Source organism: Rattus norvegicus, chromosome 5 (genome assembly GCF_021556685.1).
Source record: "Rattus norvegicus strain SHRSP/BbbUtx chromosome 5, alternate assembly SHRSP_T2T, whole genome shotgun sequence".
Classification (NCBI taxonomy): Eukaryota; Metazoa; Chordata; class Mammalia; order Rodentia; family Muridae; genus Rattus; species Rattus norvegicus.
The window spans coordinates 120,964,529-120,988,536 of record NC_141538.1 but is presented as its reverse complement, the minus strand read 5'-3'; the positions used below and the strand labels follow the sequence as shown (position 1 = coordinate 120,988,536).

Here is a 24,008-nt window from a genome sequence, read left to right as displayed (position 1 = left end):
CATCAAATAAATATTATTTGAATAAGTCAGATGATCATGAACTGGGGTGGTTAAAAGCAAAGTATATGCTGACTGTGAAAAGATGCTCCCGTGTTGTTATGGCATTGGTATCTAGACATAGCTTTTGTGGCTCAAAACTATGAAAAAGCATTAACACCTAAATCAAAATTCAGCAGCCTCCTACCCATAAAATACAAAGCTCCTTAGAAAAGCTGCATGAGATTCTAATAATCTCGGCAGTGATAAGAATGTAGATGTATAAATGAAGGTTAAGAGAGGTTTCCTTTGTATTTCTGAGTCACTGGAGAAGCATTCTACTATCTAAAAGCTTTATCTTCATTACTGCCAGGAAATTAGGCCATTAAAAAAAAAAGAGCATGTTGGCTCTCGTCCAGCTGAACTATCAAAAGACAGCATGGCCAGCAGAGTCTGTCAGGTTCACGTTTATGTTTTTAAATTAGGTGCTGGCTCTTTTTGAAGGGAGACTCTTGGAGCATTTTTATGACTCCATGGGAAGAAGAGGGCAGTGGGCTTGTGAAAGCTGCCATCCAGAGTTAGATTCAAAGTCTCAGAAATTCTTCTGGGCTACAGATAACTGTTCCCAGGCTCCTGCTTCCCCAGAGGATGACTTACAGGCTGGCTTAGTGACAGGCAGAGGAAGAAACAACATAATTCAGCAAACTGGAGTCAGACACTTTGGAGGGAGGAGCTAGTATCAGGGCGACCACCATAATTCCTTCCATTTTAAAATCATTTCTTTTTTATTAAGGAGCAATCATTCCCACACTTTCTCAAATTTTGGCACATGATTGTATCTTTTGCCTAGGCGTTAAGTTTCTAAGGCCCCCTATGTATTTACATGCTACCATCCTTCAAAAATCTGTTTGTCTGTCTGTCTGTTCTGTTCTGTTTGTTTATATCTCTCAACACCAGGTTTTTAAAACAAATATTTATTTTCTCCAGATCCATCTGTGTCCCTCCATATTGTTGCACACAGTAAGGGCTTGAAGTGAACTGATTGGCCAAAGGTGCATCAGGCCACCAGACTTTTAGAATTAAATACCCATGGACTCTAATATCAGAAATAAAAATTCTCGGAACTGACAGCGTTGCTAAAATCTATGTATCATTAATGCACTTTGATTTTTTTTACAACCACTAGTGTATGAGGATGATAACATCTAATCACAAAATACTCAATAATCAACATCCTGAGAGAGCATGTGACTTCTTAAACGCTATCTTATTTCGTCTTGCAACTACTGAGCTAAGTAGTACAAAGCTTGTGCCTTAACTTATGCCTAAAAAAATAAGTAGAAGCTTTTGCTGTAGTTAGGAAATCATTACAATGAGACGATGAGCAATGAGACCCAATCAAAGCGGTGATACAAGGGAGGAGAGGAGTATAATGTTGCAAGAGATAAAACAAGAATACCAAACCAGAAAGATTGAGAGGCATAGCATAGTTTTAAGAATTCTTAGGTTGAAGAAAATGCAAAAATAGTGAGCTACCAGTACCCAAGTCAGAAAAGGAAGGAGGGACAGGTTTGGGCATGGGAGTGTGACCTGGGTTCAGGATATCTTAAATGGCAAACCCGTGCGATACACAGGTGAGTCTCATGGCTGCGCATGTGCGCTTGGCTGCTGAAGAGGCTTTGCCTAGAGATGTGGTTTTGGCAATGGCTAAGGAAGAACGTGGTAGGGCCTCTCAGAGAGTGGGAGGAGGATAGAAAAAAATGTCATCACTGAAGAAAGAGGCAGAAGAATACTTAGGAAGAAAGAAGAAACATCACGGGTTTGGAGTATGGTACCCATCAAGGAGAACATAGGCAGTAACAGCTAAGAAAGAAAAGGGCTATAACAAGTCAGTGCAGACTCTGGGATCTGCAGCCCCTTCTAATCTCACAATGTCCACTGCCGCTTTGGCAGGAGGGCTAGGGCAAAGCCACATTCTCTCTTGTGTGTGGAAACTGGATAGCCTCCTTTGTGACAAACAATGACATATACTCTAAACGTCCAGTTAAAAGGAACCGGTTGTCTATCTCTCAGAGTCTGTCTTGTGGTCCCCAGAAAATATTTTCTTACATCGATGTAACTGAAAAAACCCTCAGCTCTCGCGTTTTCTGACTGTTGTGTGCTAGCTCTGGCTTAGAGGATAACTGTGTTTGAAATGGAAAGGTCCACCCTGCTGTGAACTCTTCTTTCTGGGGTAAAGGCCTAAAGTTAAACCTCATCAGATTAAGAACTCGGTCAATTGCCTACCCTTCCTCCTGGCTTTTAAACACACTTCAGGTCAGGGCTCTGCACAAAAGAAGAACTAAATTACTAGTTGTTGAGTGAGGGATATGGTACAGACAGCCAATAGGACAGTTTACTCTCTCGCAGAGCAGATATGTGTCAATTAGTCTTGAGATGAGAGCAAGACAAACTGGGAAAAAATCAACAGATTAAAAGATTAGAAAGACACAATAAAAAAGGCAGCATCAACTCACATTGGTTTTTGGAGTGTTCTGCAACTTTTGTCGTGGCTATCTGGGACCATGTCTTGTAGTAATCATTAAATGAGATTGTTTTGATTATTCTGAAAATATAAACAAGAGACCTTATTTAATTTGTAAATTTGTTCTTAAAATGATAGATCAGAGCACACAATTCAACGATATCAAATTAGACTGATACAAAATTTAGAACACTTTCTTCTCTTCTTCTTCTTCTTCTTCTTCTTCTTCTTCTTCTTCTTCTTCTTCTTCTTCTTCTTCTTCTTCTTCTTCTTCTTTTTTTAAATTTCTTTTCAATCTTTTTGAGACCAGAAATTTGTGTCCCTGGCAGGTCTTTGATCTCTGTGTATCCCAGACTGGCCTGAGACTCACAATTTTCCTGCTTTTCAGCCTCTTGTGTGCTGGGATTACAGGCACATGACACAGTGCCGGGCTTTAGACACACATCTCTAAGACTCCTACACTTAATAAATGAATCAAACACATTGATTTCACCACTGACAGGTAAGTATAACGAAAGTAGATGTTTACCTATGTATGCATTTATCTATACTGTAAAAAGAAACGATAGCTTTAAGACACCTGCCTTTCATGCCGATATATAAAAGGAGCTTTAAGGGAAGCATTATATTTGTATTTTTATTCTATAATAAAGTTTTCTTAAGTGTCATGTCAGATGTATTATGATTGTTTTTATTTCCTCTATGTAGGGAGAGTAAAAGCATCAGACTGCAGATTCGTTTTACCCAGCGTCTAGCCACTGTTGACATGGAGAGATTCTCCCTACTTATCCCCCTCCACACTTCTCTCTGTTAGTGTCATTAGGGCCCTAACAGGGGAGTGAAGGTTGTGTACGTAAAGCAGTAAATGGCAACCGTGAAACACTCTAGGATAACTGCATCTTTACATATTTTTACTATGAACTTGTTGAGTACAGAAAATTACAGCTCCGTAAATAAAATATTACTCAGAGATAGTGTTCAGCCGTGTGGAATCACCAGCTAACTGGTGCGGGCAGATGCTTAAGGGGCAGGTGTAATAGCCCTTATATGTCTGTTTTCCGATTTAACTTCTCCGTTCTTTGGACAAAGAAACACATTTTCAGTTAAAACAAATATATTGGTACATTTTTTTTGGTATGGGTCAGCTTTAAGTTCCTTAAGGTAAATATTTGACTCAATTCTGAAATTAACGGGGCAATCTTCAAATGAACCAGTGCCTTCGCCTGCTGCAGTTTGTGACACCCAATTTTAAGACGAACAGTTTTCAAGTGTGTTATTACTTTGCCAATCACTCATAACTAGAATTCTGAAACTCGGTGAAAATCAATTAACTGTCACTATTATTGCTTCTAGCCAAGCCTCACACTTCCAAAGGAAATGCTAAATTTCCTTTGGTAATGTTGCATTTGCTAAATGCCAAATGTAAATTTGCATGAATTTGCCCCTGAAATGTTTCAGCAATTTGAAGCGGGGTGGGGGTGGGGGTGGGGGTGGGGGTGGAGTGGGGTGGGGGTGGTGGGGGTAAAGAAATGAAAGGCTACCCTATATCTGCTGTATGAAAATCTTGAGATCAATTTGCAATCACAGTTCACTTAGCAGACAACAATGATCCAAAAGGAAGGAAACTGTCAACACACCGTCTCACGGAAAAAAAAATATACCATCCTAAGGCACAATGGTCTCCATTGTCTTTTGTCTGTTTGCGGATGACCCATGACCCTCTCCCTTCCCAGGGGTGTCCTGTTCAGTTTCAAACTGTTAGCCCTCTGGGGATTTCTTTTCTTTCTCCAAGAATAATTAAAAATATTACCCTAAAAGGTGTAACTATGGTTAGCTTGACTACACAGAGGAGAATATCTTAAATCTTTGCATTTCCAATTCTATAAAGCAAACAGTCCTTTAAAATAAAAGGGCAGTAACTGTGTTCGCTATCATTCAATAGCCCATGAAGCTAATGAGCAGATGAATGGCATAAAAGTGTTTGCAGTTCCCACCAATACCAAGAGCATACCGAATACCGCCTCCGACTGAAAAACGGAGGAAATATAAATCTGTAAGTTTAAACCGGACACTGGAGCTGATTTTTCTGTTGAAATAAGACATATCCCTGGGCAAGGGAAGAGAACAGCTTTTTCTACTCCCATAATAAGGTGCTACTCGGCTCAACGTTCGGATAATTTGATACGTTGAGCATACTTCTTTAGAAGTGGCAATAAACAAAAGAATTTGGAGGAGGGTAATAAAACTTTTGTTTGAAAGTCATCAGGGAGTCATTTGGGGTGCAGTGTCTGCAGAAAGGAGGGGGGCATCCCAGGCTCAGGAATAGCCTCAGTCATATTCAGGGCTGGGGGGTGGGGTGGGGTATCGTGCGTGTTCACGTGCACACAGAGGATCTTGGAGGAAGGGGATATAGGGATGGGCAAGCTGAGTTCAGTGGAGAGTTCTGATTCGAGCAGCTGGAGGCTGTTCAAAGAGCTGAATCTTGGTGGTACAGGCTCTTTGCATGTAGGTGGAGAGTAGTTGAAACTGGCTGACAACCTCAGTTTATCCGAATGAAGAGCTGTCAGTGGTTTCCAACTCAGAAAGTGAAGAAGCAGCTGGGGCTTGAGCAGGGGTTTCCCCAGGGGTCTCACTCGTGGAGGGGGTTTTATAAGACTAAATGCAGGCTCAGTTAAGAAATAGTAATGGGGTGTGGGCTACCTTAGAGTTAACAGGGGTGGGAGCACTTGCATTGTTTGGAGGAAGGTAATAAAACGTTTGTTTGAAAGTCATCAGGGAGAAATTTGGGGTGATATCTGCAGAAAGGAGAGAGGCATCCTAGGCTCAGAAAAAGCCTCAGCCATATTCAGGGCTGGGGTTAGGAGCAGGTGGAGACAAAAGCAAGATAACACTGAAGAAAGAGCTGATTGGTTACCTGACCAGGAGCCCTGAAGAAATGTTGTGGTCAAATACTTTCCCCAACCCAGAAGACTAGTTTCCTTTTCTCTTCTTTTCTTTTCTCCTCTTCTCTTTTCTTTTCTTCTCCTTTCTCTTCTCTTTTCTTTTCTTCTCTTTTCTTCTCTTTTCTCTTTTCTTTTCTTTTCTTTGTTTTTGTGCCCCCCTCACCCACACCCCCGTTTCTAGTTTTCTATTAATAGAAAACATTGTGTGGGACCAAAGTAAAATGTGAAAGTAATTTTAGATATGGTTTTAGGGGACACTATGACAGAAAAGCCAAAATGACTTTTGAGGATCTGACGGTAAAATTCGGAATGGAAAAAGAGAGATTGACAGATGAAGCCATTAAGGAAACCAATCTTCAAAACAATGTTTAGAAGAGGAAGAACGGACAGCAGCTTAAAGGGAGCCAGTGTTGGGAAAAGGTGGGCTCACTGCCTACAAGAAGAAATTAAGAGTGATGCTCTTTTGTGAAAGTAATGTCCATCTTGGACTTCGGTTGAAAACTTCCCCTGTATCACCAACTAGTTCTTAGCATCATGGTTAAGACTACAGGGTCTGGGATTACTGGAGTGAACTCTCTGGCACACTTAGTTATAGGCTGTGGGATGGGGTGAGTTATGTCACCTTCCCATACTTGTCCCTAAAAGAGAGGGGGCTTTTCTCAAGAGGTTGTCATAGGTATTCAGTGAGATCACATTTGAAAACAGCCAAGTTTAGCACATCGTTATCCTGCAGAATCACTGGTATTCTCAGTTGACTTCCCACAGTGTGTGTCTCATGGCTTCTCACAGGCTGCAAACTGTTTTCCTACCTTCTACTCTTAAGGCCAGGAAGAGTGATGCCTCTGTTGCGAAGTGACATTTGATAGTTCTAGAGGATGAAGTCTCAACACTTTCAAACAAAACTAAGGTTCTTCTTCAGCTGGCCACGCCCAGTTCTTCCTTCTCACAGTGTCTCAGTTGCTCTCTTAGAGCTCCCATCTTGTGGGAGTTCCTGTAAACCTTGAATATCCTATATCATTGCACTTCTGTTTCCTTGGAAATTTTTCTAGTTAGAGATCACTGTCCTTTTCCTTCATTCCATATTCTTACTCATCAAAGTCTGGGTCAAATCAAACAATTGTAAATAATGGCTGCCATGGGGGATGCCCAGGGGTTGGCCTCCTCAGCTCCTCTCATGGCCTTCCCCACATGTGGAGACCCAGCTCTAAATGAGAGCAGTGTTGAGAGCTCAGACTGTCTGACCAGGGCATTTATTTCAGGAATAGGAACAGGAGCCACAAAGATTGAACCAGGACTGGAGTGATGGCTCTGTATGTAAGGACATTAGCCACACAAATGCAAGGACCGGACGGAGTTCGGTTCCTAGCATCGATGTAAAAACTTGGCATGGCTGTTTGCACTGTAGTCCCAACATGGTTTTGGGTCTAAGACAGTATACTGGCAAGGGCTTCCATGCTAGCTAGCCAAGTCAAAAAGTGGCAAGCCCCAGGTTGAGTGAGAGACCTTGGCTCCAGGTGATAAGACAGAGAGTGATAGAGCAATGCACACACACACACACACACACACACACACACACACATACACACACATACAGACACACACACATGCATATCAACATGAGCATGCATGCATTTGCATACAATCAGGTCAGCCAAGTTTGCTTTCTTGCCTGTCTTGCTATTCTCGCCCTTCAACACTCCTAGGAAAGTGTTAGAAGTAGTTTGTAAGGCTCTGGGGGTAAAACCACCTGTCATATATAATATGGAGTCTTTCAAGCAACAAGTACTGGCTGTTTCTCCTCCTTGTGTCTTCCAAGTTTTATCTCAGAAATATTTTGAAGATCTCGGTATAGGTGTCATATCTTTTGTTACATTGGGATACTCTTTTTCTCTTGCTGGTGGCACATCCCTATAAACTCAGCACTGGGGACATTAAGACAAGCAGATGGCGAGTTGTCTCGACGACTTTTTTTCTATTCAGTTAGTTGTAAGTATATAGAAATGTAGTTTATCTTAAGATATTCCTACTGTCCCCAGAGTCTTTGCTATCTGTATTCACTTCCAGTCCTCAAGTTCTCTCTGTACTTACTTGGGTTTAACCATGGACATACTCAGGCTGTCGGTGAGAAAATACTGTGTAGTCCCCTCCCTCCTTAGCCACAGTTTAGCTCTCTGTACTTTAGTCACCTGCAGTTATCTATGGCACAAACATGTTAAATGGAAAATTCCAGGAAAACAAAAACATTTCCTAAGTTTTAAATTGCTCACAGTTTAAGCATCAGGATGAATCTTGTGCTGTTTTACTCTATCAGCTGGAAGGAGACTTAGCTTCTCATCCAGTGTATCCACTCTCTATGCGCTTCCTGCCCATCTATCACCCAATAGCCATTTAGACCATCAGACAGACTGCTGTAGTGTTAATCTATGTCATGACGCCTGGAAAACTCACCTCATTTCATCTTTTCTCTTAGACATCTGTCAGCTCCCATCATGACAGGGAGAGTGAGAGTTAATCTGTGTTTTATTGGAAATGTCAATAAAATAGTTCAAGACACAGATACTACATTCACAGTACTTTATTACAGTATGTTGTCAGAATTGTTATGTTTCAGATTACTTATTTTTTAGGGTTATTTATTTAACTTTACAAATATGAGGGTTTTGCCTGCATTCGTGTACTGTATACCATGTGTGTGCTTTATGTCTCCAGAAGTCAGAAGAAGGCATTGTATCCCCTGGAACTGGAGTTAGAGATGGCTGAGGGCTACCATGTAGGTGCTTGAAATGGTACCAGGTCCTCTGACAAGAGCAACACGTACTCTAAACTGCTGAGCCATCATCTCCCTAGTCCTGTGTCCAAAAACATCTTTTAAAAGGAAAAAGAGAACCAGGCAGCAACACATTGCTCTCTCTTCTTGTCAGCAATGCCACCAGCAGCCACCATGACCATTACGTCTCTACTTTCAGACTGTGAGCTAAAATAAACCTTTCTTCCTTAAGTTGTTCTTGTGAGGTGTATTGTTACAGCAACAAGACAAGTGACTAAAACAGGTGTATAGGAGAAATTGTATACTTGTATGTGTATGTGTATGTGTATGTGTATGTGTATGTGTATGTGTATGTGTATGTGTATGTGTATGTGTATGTGTATGTGTATGTGTATGTGTATGTGTATGTGTATGTGTTGTGGTTTGCCCTGGAGTTATCTGTATTTTGATGCTAATTCCACTGCCCTAAGTACAGCTGCCTAGTCACGTGCTCAGGAATCAGGTGACTTCACCAGAACCTTCTCCCCATTGAATTTGTAAAATACAGGTGAGGGGCAGGTACAGGATAGAAGGAGGCCTGTCATTGGAGGAGAAGGAAGGATGGGTGGGAGAGAAGTTTGAAGGAAGAGGAGGAGACTGGAATGGAGAGGAGAAGAGACAGGAGAGAGAGGGCGAGAAGCCATGGCAGGTGATGTTAAGATTCTACTCTGGGTATTTAGAAGTTGTTATTAATGTTCTTAAAGGATGGATGGTACCGGGCTTTGTATGTTTAGGTGGGCAATTATATCTTACCAATTGAGTCAAAGATTATTGTGTTGTGTGTTCTTTTATGTGACGCTCTGAGTGTAGGAAAGTGTGGGGTGGCAGGAGACACTGGGCCGCTGTGGTGTCTCCCAACTTTTTTTATTTTTTATATTTTACAACATATGTGTATGTGTGTGTATGTGTATGTGTATGTGTGTGTATGTGTATGTGTATGTGTATGTGTGTGTGTATGTGTATGTGTATGTGTGTGTATGTGTATGTGTATGTGTGTGTGTGTATGTGTATGTGTATGTGTATGTGTATATGTATATGTATATGTATATATAGGAATTCACTCTACCTGTGGATGAGCAGGGACTACTGTGGTTAATGGTTGGTGGGACATAGGTTATTTTGCATCACTCTCTGTAAAGAAAGCCCTATCCCCCAGTCCATAGGGAAGTTCCTGTTCTGCTTTGATGGGAGGCAGAGGCAGGTGGATCTCTGTGAGTTTGAAGCTAGCCTGGTCTACAAAGTGAGTTCCAGGATAGCCAGGGCTATATAGAAAAATCCTGCCTCAAAAAACAAAAACAAACAAACAAACAAGCAAGCAAACCAAAGAGACCTTGAGTCTGGATTCTATATGTTCTTTTCTATGTCCTGTCAAGGAAGGTATTTCTCCTCAAAATTGCCTTGGACTAAAATCTGCCATTGTGCTTATTGTATTGTATCAATGCAACTCAACAATAAATAGTCACAACTCAACAAGACACCAAACTGCGTGTACACAATGTGGGTATAGGGACTTGGTTCAAAAAGACAGGAAACAAAAAACAAAACAAAACAAATCCAGAATTCTAAAGGAAGCTAGAAAGGAAAGAAAAGGAAAGAAAAGAAAAGGCTGTGGGGGAAGAAGCCTCTGCTCAAAGTGAAACATTTAAGTAGAACTCACTCTGACCTTAGCATTCTTCAAATTCCTTCTTAGCTACACTACTAGTATTTGCCCTGTGGCCTTGGGCATCTGGTGGAAGATGTTTCTTCACTGTACTTGTCCCTGGTGTCTCTCTTGCAAAAGAGCTCTGCATTCTAGAATACAAGGCTCATGAGTTTAGGGATCACGTATTGGAAGGGTGTGTCCCTAACATTGGGGTACAGTGCCTGCTATAGGATTGTATGTTCAGAGAATGAGTTTTAAAGATACAGATAAAGTACCTGTCCTTCCGTGGGTGGAAAAGCCTGCCAAGCAACTGGTCAGTGGTGTTCTAGACAATATGGGAAAACTCCCGCTGACTGTGCAAGTTCAACAGCAACAGAAACCTTGTTAAACCTGAGATTCTTGAGAGAAGGCCCAATCCCACGGTTTTTGAGCTAAATTTGAAACAAACTTTAATTAAATACTGGCCAGGATGATGGACTCTGGTTGGGTTCATTCTGAGGTTCCAGAAACTAGTGGTGAGTCATAGCCTGCAGAGGCTTAAAAAGGCAAAATCCTAAGGCCACAGTCTTTCCTCCTTGCTCATATGTGATCAATCATATCCCATGCTGTGGGTCAAACAAACTTATTTAGGGGCTTGTACCACGTGGCTTGCTATCTTCCATAAACAACGGTCTCCTGCACTTCGGGAAGTATCTCCTTTGGGCAAAGGGGCTCACAGGTAAACTCTGCCCTTACACCCCCTAGTTCAACATCGACAGCCCCCCACCAGTGCCACATTGCACGCAGTTGATGATACTCTGCTTGAGTTTTCTCTTGCCTTTCGTATTCAGAGGCTTAACCTCGGGAATACATTTCTATGCATACACTTTTCTTCCTGCTCATGAAGTTAATGCAAATCTCCAAGCCAGTGGATTGGATGGTATAATGCTAAGAGCAGTGTATCTCTTTGAATAACCTCTTCAAGACCTCATTGTGATGCCTTATTTCAGACTAAAAAGTAGGGCACAGCATAGTGGCTCAGTGGACCTGAGATTAACCCCTGGGGATCCTGGGAGAAGGGGGGTAATATGCATCTGTGACCCTGGCCCTCTTAAAGACAAATGAGAAGCAGACAGAAGAATTTCCCTGAAGGTCATGTGTCAGCTTTCCTGAGTACACCATTCAGCAGCAGAAACAAGAGATCCTAAACCCTGTCTCATCAAGGTAGGAGAGAAGTGACTTCCAAAAGTTGCCTTCTTAACTCCAAATGAATGGCATGTCTCTCTCTCTCTCTCTCTCTCTCTCTCTCTCTCTCTCTCTCTCATCTCTCTCTCACACATACACACACACCATCATCATCACCATCACCACCATTACCACCACCACCATCATCATCATCATCTGAACAGACAAACACCAATAAAGAATTAGTGACCCAAAGAGAGAAGAGACAATTGAACTCAGCATATCAGGAACAAACACTGGAACTCACACAACCAATCTAATTCGATATATACCATAAACATAAACTATTGCTGAAGTTCTGACTCTCAAATCCCAGGGGCGTCCTATCTGAAGGCTTCTCTAGAGAATTCAGGGTTGCACAAAGCAAGCTTGGTAAACCAGACCTGATTCTGGGTCATTTATCCTTGCCTAGGTTCAGAGGAACTGCTGAAACCAAATCAGAACCAACCTTCTGACCAGGTCCTCTGGACTTGCTGGTCAATGCTGGCACTCTGTGATGGATACTGCAAATACTTGAACCACAGGATGAGGAAGGGGCTCTAGGCTCAGGACATGCTGAGTAGACAGTAACACCTTCACAGAGCCCCAGCCAAGCAGACCGCTCTCTAGACTATACACCATCTTCCTGCATGTTTTCAGGACAGTGTCATAAACAGAAACTTCTTAAGTGGCTCAAGTTTGCTTACCTTTTCTACAATTGCCAGTCAAGGAAACCTGGGCTACATCAAGCTCGACAACTTCTACACTAGCTAATTGGCTTTAAGTTTAGGGTTCAAGAAAGTAAGGGCTGGAACATTTTTTTTACCAAGTATGTACATTTTAGGAGACCCTCAAAGCCAACCTAACACCAGGCTATCCCTTAAGAGGTACTCTGGGGGCTGGAGAAATGTCTCAGAACTCAAGAGGGCTTGCTGCTCTTCCAGAGGACCAGCGTTGGTTTCCAACAAGAAACCACTGCAAAGCTCATAATCTCTTACAATTCCCCAATGAGGACAGGGATCTGACACCCTCTTCTGGTCTCTCTGTGTTCATATGCTCCTCATCTCCCATGTATACAGGATTAAGAATCAAAATGTAAAACTTATAAAAAGAATGGCAGACAGACAGATGACAGCAGACAAGGTACAGTGGCTCTGGTCTTGATTTAGTTTTCTTAAATACAGTTAACTTTATGTTCTCCTAAAACACTTGGTTTTTGTGATCTATAATGGTTTATCAACAGCACATTTCCATTAAAAAATACAAATAAAAATAGACCAGTTCATTACAGATACATTGAAGTTAGATTTAATAGAAAGAGCTCAACAATTTACCACATTCTTCCTAAAAACATTTATTATAAGAGAAACAAATAATTCCCTTTCTAAATTAAAAGATGTAACATGTGGGGCTGGGGAGAAGGCTCAGCAGTTACGAGCACTTGCTGGTCTGGCAAAGACTAAGAATTCACTTCCCAGAAGCCACATTAGTTGACTCAATCCCCTGAAACCACAGACTCAGAGGATCTGGTGCTCTCTTTTGTCCTCTACAGACACCCACATACACATAAATAAGATAAACATAAATCTTTTAAAAAGTCTTCATTATAAACCATAAGAGCAGTATCATTTAGTATTGGTTTGGGTTGAGAACTGACAGAGCTATCTATCAAGAAAACCATACCTGATGTGTTCCTGTGGCTTTTCAGCCAACACCAGGCTGCCCTCTGTTTCTGCAAGGAGAAAAGAGAAAAGAACTCTGGTGACTTGCAGTCTGAATAGGTGTTACTCTATGCATTCTTCCAGAACCTCAATAAATTCCAGCAAAGGGATAAAGTTATAGTGCAAAATATCGAGGAAGTAAAAGAAAAGTGCCCCCCCCAAAAAAAATCAAGATGGAAAGCAGAGGTCAAAGGGCAACTCTCCTGGTAGGTCCTGGAAGTCTGAAACCTAAATGCAGAGAGAGGAAAGGTCAATAGATAGCAAGCAGGGCCGTACTCCAGAACTTGGGAAGAAACTCAGAAACCATGGGTGTCAGGTAACTCTCAGAGGAAGGACCAGAGGCAGAGTATGGGCTTGCACTTAACCATCCTCACCCAGAGAGGAGGGAGGATGCCTGAGTCAGGGACACTCGGGGCTGAAGAACACAGGTGTGTGGAGGACTGAAAATCAGGAAATAAGTAAAAAGTCACCTCAAATAGTAAGACTCCTGACCTCCCCTTGTCTGGATCCCAGAATCCATCTCCTGGGCTATAACCCTAGGCTATTATTTCTCATGGCCAGGAAGGTTCTCACTACAGCAAAGCCATCAACGAGGTTCAGCTTGATGCAGAACATCCACTCCTTTTTAATAAGATTGGTCATTGTATCTCCATCACATGAACAAACAATTAAAGACCACCAACATTTGATCTCAGAGAAACCAACAATGTAAACAAATAATAAGAAAAACATGAATACATTTTCCTAAGAAGCCTCTCAGAATATGAAATCATTATTACACCAATAAACCATGATTAATAGAGAAAAATCTATTTTAAATCAGTAGATTAAACAGTAGGACTTGTAGGCTTAGATTTTTCAAAGCCTACTTTAATAAGGGTTTTTAACACCTTCCTTCTAGTCCACCAACCACCAGAGGTAGTGAAAAGGAAATGTTAATAGAACAATAGGGAATGTAGACTTGTTTAGAAATTGTTTGTTTGTTTGTTTGTTTGTTTTTGCTTGATTTCAGTCTTTGTTGCCAGGATATCAGCAGTTCCATTCACATGCATCAGTGGTGATAGGTGGCTCGATCTACTTGCAAACACCATTTATCAATCAGCAACAGCAGTTTGATCCAGAAGAAACCAGTGGGCATTGCCAATCTGCCTGAGTCCCCAGAAGTGGCAGGAAGCCACCAGAATATCAGAAGTTCTTTGGTGCATTTCTCTCTATGAGGTCACAACAATGACCGAGGAAGAAGGCAAGGTGCAGCAATGCCACAGTTGGTGAAAACCAGAGTCAGCAAAGCCCAACGAAGACCAGCAAAGAGTGGCAAGGTGAACCAATGCCACTACATCATCCACTGTCTGTTGGGTTAGACTTACACTCTTTCCAAACATCACAGTCCTTTCAAGCATCTGCTTTAGCAAAAACACCAAATACCCCCTTTCCAGGCAGCTTCCAGAAAGCACCACGTATCTGTTTCAGCAAAAATGCTCTCACAAGATAGTCTCCAGAGAAACAGCACGACACAATTGAGCCTGTAAAGAAACCAGAAACTTCCACTCCAAGGGCCAACATTCAAATATAGAAGATATAGAGGAGAAAAGAGAAAGGAGAGAGATCATAAAACAAGCCACATAAAGAGAATTCTCTAGAACCAGAATGGTTCTAGTTTGATATTTCAGTGGGTTGTTAAATATACGGTGAGAGAGGAAAAGATAAGACATACCAAACAGATATTGGTAAGAAATCAATGATCATAGTGAATGAGGAGATATTTTTTAAACCCCTGGAAAGAAGGATAAATTGCATGTGAAGAACTGGAAATCTAAGAGTATCTGTCAAGCAAAAGCAGCACTGGGACGTACTGGGCAGTGGTGGGTTTTATTTCCTAAAGAGAAATGTTTGCAAACGGAAGGTTGCCCAAACTGTAGTCACAGGGGCATAGGACAGCTACACTTTTAGGCGTGAAGTCGTAAAAGACTCACCTCCTATGCACTAGGAGGCTCTTGGGGGAGCTCAAAGTAGGAGGCAGGGTAGAGGAGCCATCACACTCACAAGGTCAGCTGACCAGCCTTTGCGCAGAACTAGCAGGCTTCAGCTTTTTAGGACCCAATAATCAATCGGCTGCTCCCTCCTCTCAGCCTTGTTCTGTTCTGTTTAGTTTTACTTAAACATTCTTAAGGAGTTTAATTTGTTGGATTGTTTATATTTTTAACCTTTTTGTTTCCCCCTTCATATATTTATCTAATTCTGTTTATTTTTCCATTACTGAGTTTTTCCCCCTATTTTTCTTTTAACCCACTGTATTTCCTCTGTCCCTATCATCTACATTTAGTAGTATTTTGACTTGGACTTATTGAAATTTGTCCTTAAACACTGATGGTTTTATTATTATTCTCCTTACATTTATCTAGTTTTGTTTTTGATGACCATTGTGGTGGAGGGTTGGCAGCAGATAGGCAGGCATGGCACTGGAGCAGTAGCTGAAATTTACATGGTGATACAGTAACCATGGTGCAGAGAGAGAGAGAGAGAGAGAGAGAGAGAGAGAGAGAGAGAGGAGAAGGGAAGGGAAGGAAAGGAAAGGGAAGGGGAGAGGAGAGGAGAGGAGAGGAGAGGAGAGGAGAGGAGAGGAGAGGAGAGGAGAGGAGAGAAGACCTGACATGGACCTTTGAAACCTCAAAACCCAGTCCCAATAACATACCTCCCCCAGCAAGGTCATGCATGCCTCTTCCAGCAATGACATACCTGCTAATCCTTCTCAAACAGACAGTTCTTCCCACTAGTGAGCAAGCATTCAGACAGAAGAGCCTCTGAGGGTCATTTTCATTCAAATCACTGCATCCGATATAATCCTCTCCCTGTCTTTAATGCTCTTTCCCATTATCCACATTCTCTCTACTTCCTGTGCTTAACCTCCTTTCTCACCAATTTTCTCTTTCTCCTTCTCAAATTTCATTCATTATTTCCACACTCGACTGATTTGTAACTTCATAGCACAAGCTACAGGAGTTTTGTTATTTGGGGTTCTGTGGTCACTGGTGCATAATAGTGAATTGCAATTGACTCTGAGTGTTATGCAGTTGCTTATCTCCTTCTGAACAAATACATGCCACAAGCAGCTTAAGGAAGGCAGGCTTTGGTTTGGCTCAGAGTTTGAGAATATAGTTCACAGTGGCAAGGAGGACATGATGGAAGAAGTTGGAGATGGCAGGTCATATGCAAGCACAGTGAGGGAGTGAGGAATGCTGGTACTTAGCCCACTTCCTTTTGTTCAGTCCAGCAGCCAGGGCAGGTCAATTAACCTAATCTATAAAAATATCTCATAGATATGCCTAGAGATTTATGTCTGAGGTAACTCTAGATCCCATCAAGCTGACCACACACACACACACACACACACACACACACATACACCCCTCACATACAAACATAGACACCGATGTGTGTACATACACATACACAGGCACACATACACATATAAATACATCACCATAAATGTATGTTGTCTATTGATGTTGCTGGCACAGGAGTTTATCTCTTCCTAGTTGCATGTTATTGAAGAGATTACATGTCTACTGTCAAAATCCAGAAGCATTTACTGTGACCCAGAAATGTAAGAGACTAGAAAAGGTAAGGTAACATGGCCCCTACAAAAGTTCTTAACTCCTCAATTCCTAAAATGAAAGATGCTGAAGTAAGAAAGATTTCAAAGGTTTTGTTATGGAATTTGCTTAGATTCAACATGACTCAAACACCAGGTCAAGGCAGAAAACAAAACTTTATATAATCAAGCCACTACTAATAGATCAGGGACACAGAACAGACTTGGAGGCTGAACTGTGACCCAGAGACAGAATGTTACAGAGATTTAAAGCTTGAAAATCACAAACATCTGTGCTAAGTTACAGTTACATTTTCCCACCAATCAGGTTCTAGAAACAAGGGACTTTCTTGCGAACATTTCCCTATGTGGCACATTTATCCTGTTCTCATTGGTTGGTGAGGTGACTTGTGGTAGGGTGACTTGCCTAGCATTCATGTCTCAACTTGCCAACCAGGATGCCAGTTATTCACCTACAGGTGTCTCTCTGTCAAGCAGGATGTCACTTACCTAGGGAGGTCTTGGGAACTTAAACTTTATTTGACCCTTATTCAAAATGGAAGTTTTACTCAAAATGGCTTCAGTTTGGTCCCTTCTTACAGGTTTTGTAGTAAAACTACAATGGCCTGAGAGAGGATACAAACAAGCAGATGAATTCAGTCCAGACCCAGAAAAGAAATTCAGCAACAGAGAATGAAGTGTTCTTGTGGATTATAAACCAGCCATAGAGTTAAAAAAAAAGTCAGCAACATAGAAGAAAATTTCAGCAAGGAAATTGAGATTTTTTTTAAAAAGGGAAGTTTTGAAAATGAAACACACACAACAACAACAACAACAACAACAACAAAAACAACAACAACAAAAACCAAACCCAAAACAAAAACCACAGTGGAAAACGTGAATAGACCCAACTGAGCAGAATAAGGATATCAGGACAGGTTGATAAAACACTGTGCTTGTAAGGAAAGTATCAACTAGAGATGGGACAGCATGATCATGGCATTCAGTGATACAGAGATAGACCAGGCCAGAGAGATGCTCAGTAGGTAAAGGCACTTCTGCACAAGCTTGGTGACCTGGGTTTGAGGCCCAGAGCCCACATAAAGGTAGACAAAGAGATGCAACTCCATGAAGTTGATCTCTGACCTCCACATGCATTTAGTGGCATGTGCATGGTGACACTGCATACCCCCACAATAATAATAAATGACGTTGAAATCGAGAAAAACAAAATACAAAGAATAAAGAAAGCATAGAGAATCATCAAAAAATAATAACATGAAATTTCCCAAAACTAGAGGAAGAAAAACACATTCTAACACAGGAAGCATGTAGAATCCTCAGTAGGCATGACCAGAAAAGAACTTCATAACATATATTCATGATGCCAAAAATAAAACGCAAAGGCACATTGTCAACAACTATAAGAGAGTGACACCTCAAAGGCCAAGGATCAGATCTGTCGATGATATAATTCAATCCTAGACAGTAATTGCCTACCAAGGCTCCTATATCCTCCAATGCTTTTAAAAAATGCTAGAGAAATTAATACATTTGAGGATAAGAACAAATAAAGCAGTTTCTGGCCACTAAGTCAGCACTGCCAAAGACACTTACAAGAATTTTACACACACACACAGAGGGATGAGAAAGGCGTTCTTTATCATGAGAGGATGGAAAGAACACATTTCAGGAAGACATTAATGGACTGAAGGAGAGCTAGGAGGGACTTCATCACGGTCCACAATAAGGCAGCAGAAGAGAATATAAACAACAAGCAATAATCTAGCCAAACAGCAAAATAATCATCAACTTACAGAAGTTAGGAAATCTCTATATAATAAAATGAAATGTAAGTTTCTTCAGATCATTGATACAGACACATAGACTGGATTTAAAAAGCTAGATGCAAACTTTTGTTGTCTCTAAGAAACACATCTTAGTGGAAGACACCCACAGGCTGAAAATCAAGAGTAAAAAATAATCTATCAAATGAAAACTAGAATTACCTTGCATAGACATTCTGATGGCAGATAAACTGATTTACAATGCATTGAGCCAGAAGAGAAATAGAATGGCATTACATATTACCAAAGGAAACAACCTACCAAGAATATAAACCAATCATATATATGTTCACCAAGCAATGTGGTTTATAAGAAACACCAGTGGATAGAATGGTCCTGATGCAACAGTAACAGCCCACTTCACTATTGCACTCATCCCTTGATTCATCCAAACTTAAAATCACCAAAGAAATCCCAGAGTTAATCTGTATCATTGATCAGATGGACTTAACAGATTGCTACAGAACTTTCATTCAATGAAAACAGGACTTCCTCTCTTTCTTTGTCAACAGCCGACTGTACTTTCTATACGTAAGTAGATCACATTCTAGTCTACAAACCATGCTTTACCAAATACAAAGCAGTCAAAATAATTTCATATATTATTAAATTATAGTGCAATAAAAGTGAAAATCAATAGCAAGAGAAACTAAATAGAGACTGAACAATCCACTCCCCAAAGGATCAGTGACTCATTGAAGAAACAACACATCCTAATCCAGAAGCATCAAATAGAGAGAAACATTAAAGATCGGGGCAGAAATTAATGAGATGGGAACTAAAATAATAATGCACAGAATGAAAGACAGAGTTAGCTCTTCGAAAAATAAATGCAAGATGGACAGATCCGTAGCCAGATAACCAAAATAAAGAGAACATCAGAATTAATAAAATTAGAGGTATAAAATGGGTTAAAACAAGTTCCAATAAAAAAAAGAATTATTAAGGAGTATTTAGGAAATTTACACTTACAATAAATCTGGGAAATCTGGAAGAAATAGAAACTCTTACATGCATGTGACTTACCCACCTTGAGTCAAGAAGATTTATCTATAACAGTCAAGGGTGTGGGCAGTAGTTAACATAAGAACAGCGCAAAATAAGGAAAAGCCCAGGTCCAGACAAATTCACTGCTAGGTTTTACCAGGCTTTCAGTGAAAGTTAATACCAATGCTCTTCAAACTGTTTCACGATGAAGAAAGAGAAGGCACCCTACCAAAGTCATTCTGCAAGGCAGACATAATAAGGTTATATGAAAAACCTATCGCCAACATTAAACAGGAAAACAGAGTTTTCTTTAAAACTTGAAATGAGGCAAGGATGCCTACCCTATATATTTTTATACATATACATACATACATACATACACACATACATACATACATACATACATACATACATACATACATACATAACCATGTATATTTTTATTCAATATAGTTCTCAAATTCTTAGGTTGGAGCAATAAGACAACAAAAGTAAAAGGAGGCTGAAGAACACTGGCTGCTCTACCAGAAGACTCAGGTTCGAATCCCAGCACCCACGTGGTATTTCACATCTACGTTTAACTCCAGTCCAGGAGCTCTGATACCTTCTTTTGGACTCCTTGGTCACACTGCATGCACACTGTGCACAGACATACATGCAGGTAAAACATTAGTACACATAAAGTGAAACAACTATAAAGAAAAGGAATAAACACAACGGGAAGCAGCCACGTCATCCCTGTTTTCAGACAACTTGAATCTTGGCTAAAGACCCAAATACACTGCCAGAAAGATCTTAACAAAACAGCGGCGAGCACAAGCACCTAGAAAATCAATAATTGGGTCAGTATATCAGTATCCGTTCTGTTGCTGTTTAAAGGACAGAAGGGCTTGTTTAAGCTCACTGTTTGTTCCAGAACAACAAAGTCTCAGTATGGTGGGAAAGACACGGCGACAGGTAGGGAATGCCAGGCAAGGAGCAGGAAGCTGGCTCATTACTTTGTACCATACTCAGAGAGCAGAGAACAGGAAGAGGAGCCAGGCCATGTAATCTCAGATCTCACCCCCAGTGGAGTACTTCCTCATTCGAGAAGCTACTTTCCAAAGAGTCGTATAACCTTAGTAAGTGCCACCAGCTGGGGACCAAGTATCCAAACACAAGGCCCTATGTATGAGGGGAAGTTCACGTGCAAGTACAGAGGTAACCTTTGTATATATAATGGTGAATTTGCTGAGAAAGAAATCTGGAAAAAAACCCACTTGTGATTGGTTAAAAAAAATAACTAGAAAAAATCCTAACCAAGGAGATAAAAGCTCTCCACAATAAAAAATTTAAGACACTAAATTAAAAAAAAAAAAACAAAAAACTGAAGGAAAATAGAAGGATCTCCTGTGACCACGGATAGGCTTAAATAATGTGAAAAATGCAGATGTCACTGAAAATAATCTACATATTTATGTCAATTTCTGCCAAAATTCCAATGATATTCTTCAGAACTAGAAAACTCTATTCTAAAATTCACATAGCAACACAAAGGCTCTGAATAGCTAAAGCAATCCTTTGTAAAAAGAGAAATGTTGGACACATTGTAACAGCTAATCTTAAAATATATTATAAAACCATGGTTACAAATATAACATGGCACTGGTGCAAAACAGAAGAGTAGAACAACAGACTAGAGCAGAGGACCCAGAAAGAACCCTCTACAGACAGAGACACCAGACTTTTTTTAAAAAGGCCAACAAAATCACATATTGACAAAAGACAGCCCTTTAAACAAATGCTGCTAGATTAACTGGATTTCCATATGAAGAAGAGTAAAAAGCTCATTTCTCATCTTGCAAAAATTAATCAAAATGGATTAAAGACTGTAATGTAGGACCGGAAACTTTGAAATTGCTAGACAAAAACAGATAAAACAAGTTAAGATGTAGGCACGGGCAATGATTTGTACGGAATTATTCTGTACAGTACAATAGTATATAATAGTACAGAGAATGATACTCAAAATTGACAAATGAGAGCACACAAGATTAATCATGTCAAAAGAAACGATCACTGGAGTAAAGAGATAGCCTGTAGAGAAACTGCCAGCCACGTGTCAGACAGGGGGTTAATACACAGAATCCATTAAGAATTGTAAAAATTACACACTCCGAATCAGCTCGTCCAATCAAGGAACAGCTAAGGAACTGGATGGACACCCTGGAAAGAAGAAATCTAAGTATTCAAAATATGTTCCACCTTCTTAGTGTTCAGGGAAATGCACACTCAAGCTGCTCTTAGATTCCATTTCATCGCAGTCAGAATAACCATCAAGGAGTCAGGATGAGAAAGATGCTGCTGGTATGGATGCTGGAGAAGTTGAATCTTATTTTGTCTTCATTGCCGGTAGGAATATAAGCTTAGATAACCATTGTGGAAATTAGTATGAAGATTCACTAAAAGGCTGAGTACATTTCTCAAGGCTCTCAGTCAATGTACCACAGAATTCATGCCTGTAGCTGTGCTTCTCATAGCAGTCAGGAAATGGGGTCAGTTGGGATGCTTATCCATAGATGGGCAAACAAAGAAAATGTGGTTTATCCATACAATGGATTCTTATGTAACTGCAAAGGAAAATGTTCACAACTGAAAACCACTGGCTCAAGCAAACTAAGGCACATTCAGAAAAACTGTATGTTTTCTCTTGTAAGTAAATCTAATTTAAAACTTGTACGTTTTTGTGTATGTCTGTGGGTTACAAAACTACAAGTCAGATTGTGAGCTAGGGGAGGGCTCTTAAAGAAGGTGGGAAACGGAGAGGATAATGCAGAACTTAGGAAACAGAAGAGGAAGGAGGTGGGGAGCTTACTGGGAGAGAAGAACGACTGAAAACTGGCTAACAGCGAGTATGTTTGCGGACACCTCGATGAAATCAAACACGTTATTTTGCACACTAATTTAAGAAATTAACAAGAACAAAAATAAGAAAAAAGTTATTATTGTAAAGCTAGAGTCTGTTTTGACCAGGAAGTTGAGTGGGAGAATAGAATAGTTTTATGGAGGTAGGGGGAAGAAAAGTAGATCAGTTACATTAGGCTTCTGCCTATAAGCATAACAGAATATCATTAATAGTGTCAAGGATTGGTTCTTGTCCAAGGGATGAGTCTCAAGTTGGCCAGTCATTGGTTGGCCATTTCGGAAGAGTCGAGGGTGGGGAGTGGGGGAGGGGCGGTGAGGGGAAGGGGAGTGGGGGTGGGGACGGGAACTGAGAGACCAGACTGGGATAAGGACTCTACAAGAAGACCAACAGAATTAACTGACCTGAACCATTTTGAGAACCCATTGACTGAACCACTGCAGATCTGCAGCTTGGTCTTCATGCTATGTGTATGGGGTGGTGGGGTGGTGGTGGTGGGGGGGAGGCAGGAGTTATGATCAAATAAGTAAGTGAAGTGCAATTTTCCCCTAATAAAGTCAAGAAACCAATCGCTGGGTGAGGAGGCTGGACTTCCTGGTCAGGGAGAGGAAGAGGAAACCCAGAAGAAAGAAAACTTGCATTTGGACTGTGGGAGCAAGGCAGACACAATGTAGGAAGTCGGAGGCAGTTGGTTCAAATGGCCAGATCTGCCACTGCAAGATTTCTAAGAGTAGTAGGGGAAATTAGGATGCTAGATTCTGTGCCCAGCGATTGTGTTACCTGTCGATTCTGAACTAAGATTGTGTGTTTTCCTTCATGCAGCGACTCACTGGGTTCTGGAGAAAGGTAACTGTGGCTGGGCATGGGAATTTGTGAGTGCGGGCAGTCATGACAGCAGCCAGACAAGGGGACTTTGTGAGCTGGGTGGAGAGAGCGATTTCGGAGCTCTGAGTCAGAGAGGGAGCTTGGATGGAACAGGCTTTAGCTAAGAAGAATGTGGTCTCAGCCTGATTGCTAGGCTAGAAACAGACCGAGGCTGCTGGCCTGTGCCTAGCTGGTGTTAATGTGGATTTGTTTTTTTAATATTTCACACAACAAATAAGTAAGTAAATAAATTAAATACAATAAATAAAAAAAATTAGGTGGGGCTATTTGAGTCAAGAAAAGAAAGATAGCATCATGTCTGAACTGTTGGGAATATTGACAAAACTATATGAATATAACCAAATCTATGAGGCAGAAGAAGTATAGATGTGAAAAGCAATATAAGAGGCAATTTTTTGTGTGTTTCATAAGATAAAGTCTATAAATAACAATTGAAACTCAGAAATAACTAGCTGGAAGGCTAGTCAGGAATGTGGCTGTCTACACTAGAAGAAAACAAGACGAGGCTGCCCTCTCTCCCCCTGTCTATTCAGTACCAGAAGTCCTGGCCAGAGCAATAAGACAACTAAAGGAGATCAAGGGCATACACATGTGAAAGGAAGAAGTCTAAGTACCAATATTCATAGATGATATGAGAATATGCATAAGAGACCCTAAAATGCTACTAGAGAACTCCTTCACTGATAAACACCTCCAGTAAAGTAACTTGATAGAAAATTAACTCAAAGAAACCAGTAGCCATTCTTTATACAAACAATAAATGTGCTGAGAAAGAAATTAGGGAAACAACACCTTTTACAATAGCCACAAATCATATAAAATATCTTGGTGTAACTCTAACCAAGCAAGTGAAAGATCTGTATGACCAGAACTTCAAGTCCAGGAAGAAAGAAATTGAAAAAGATACCAGATGATGGAAAGATCTCTCATGCTCATTATCATAACATAGTGAAAATGACCATCTTATCAAAAGCAATCTAT

The 24,008-nt window shown here is 40.7% G+C and overlaps 1 protein-coding gene across 5 annotated transcripts in view; it reads right to left on the bottom strand.

Annotated features, from left to right (window-relative positions):
- The window catches only part of Ube2u (ubiquitin conjugating enzyme E2 U), a 67,543-nt gene that overhangs the window by 23,438 nt on the left and 20,097 nt on the right, over nt 1-24,008 (bottom strand). For all 5 annotated transcript variants that reach the window (NM_001431215.1, NM_001431219.1, NM_001431217.1 and 2 more), the window contains 2 exon segments: nt 2,493-2,581; nt 12,777-12,825. In NM_001431215.1, coding sequence (NP_001418144.1) covers nt 2,493-2,581; nt 12,777-12,825 — 138 coding nt within the window.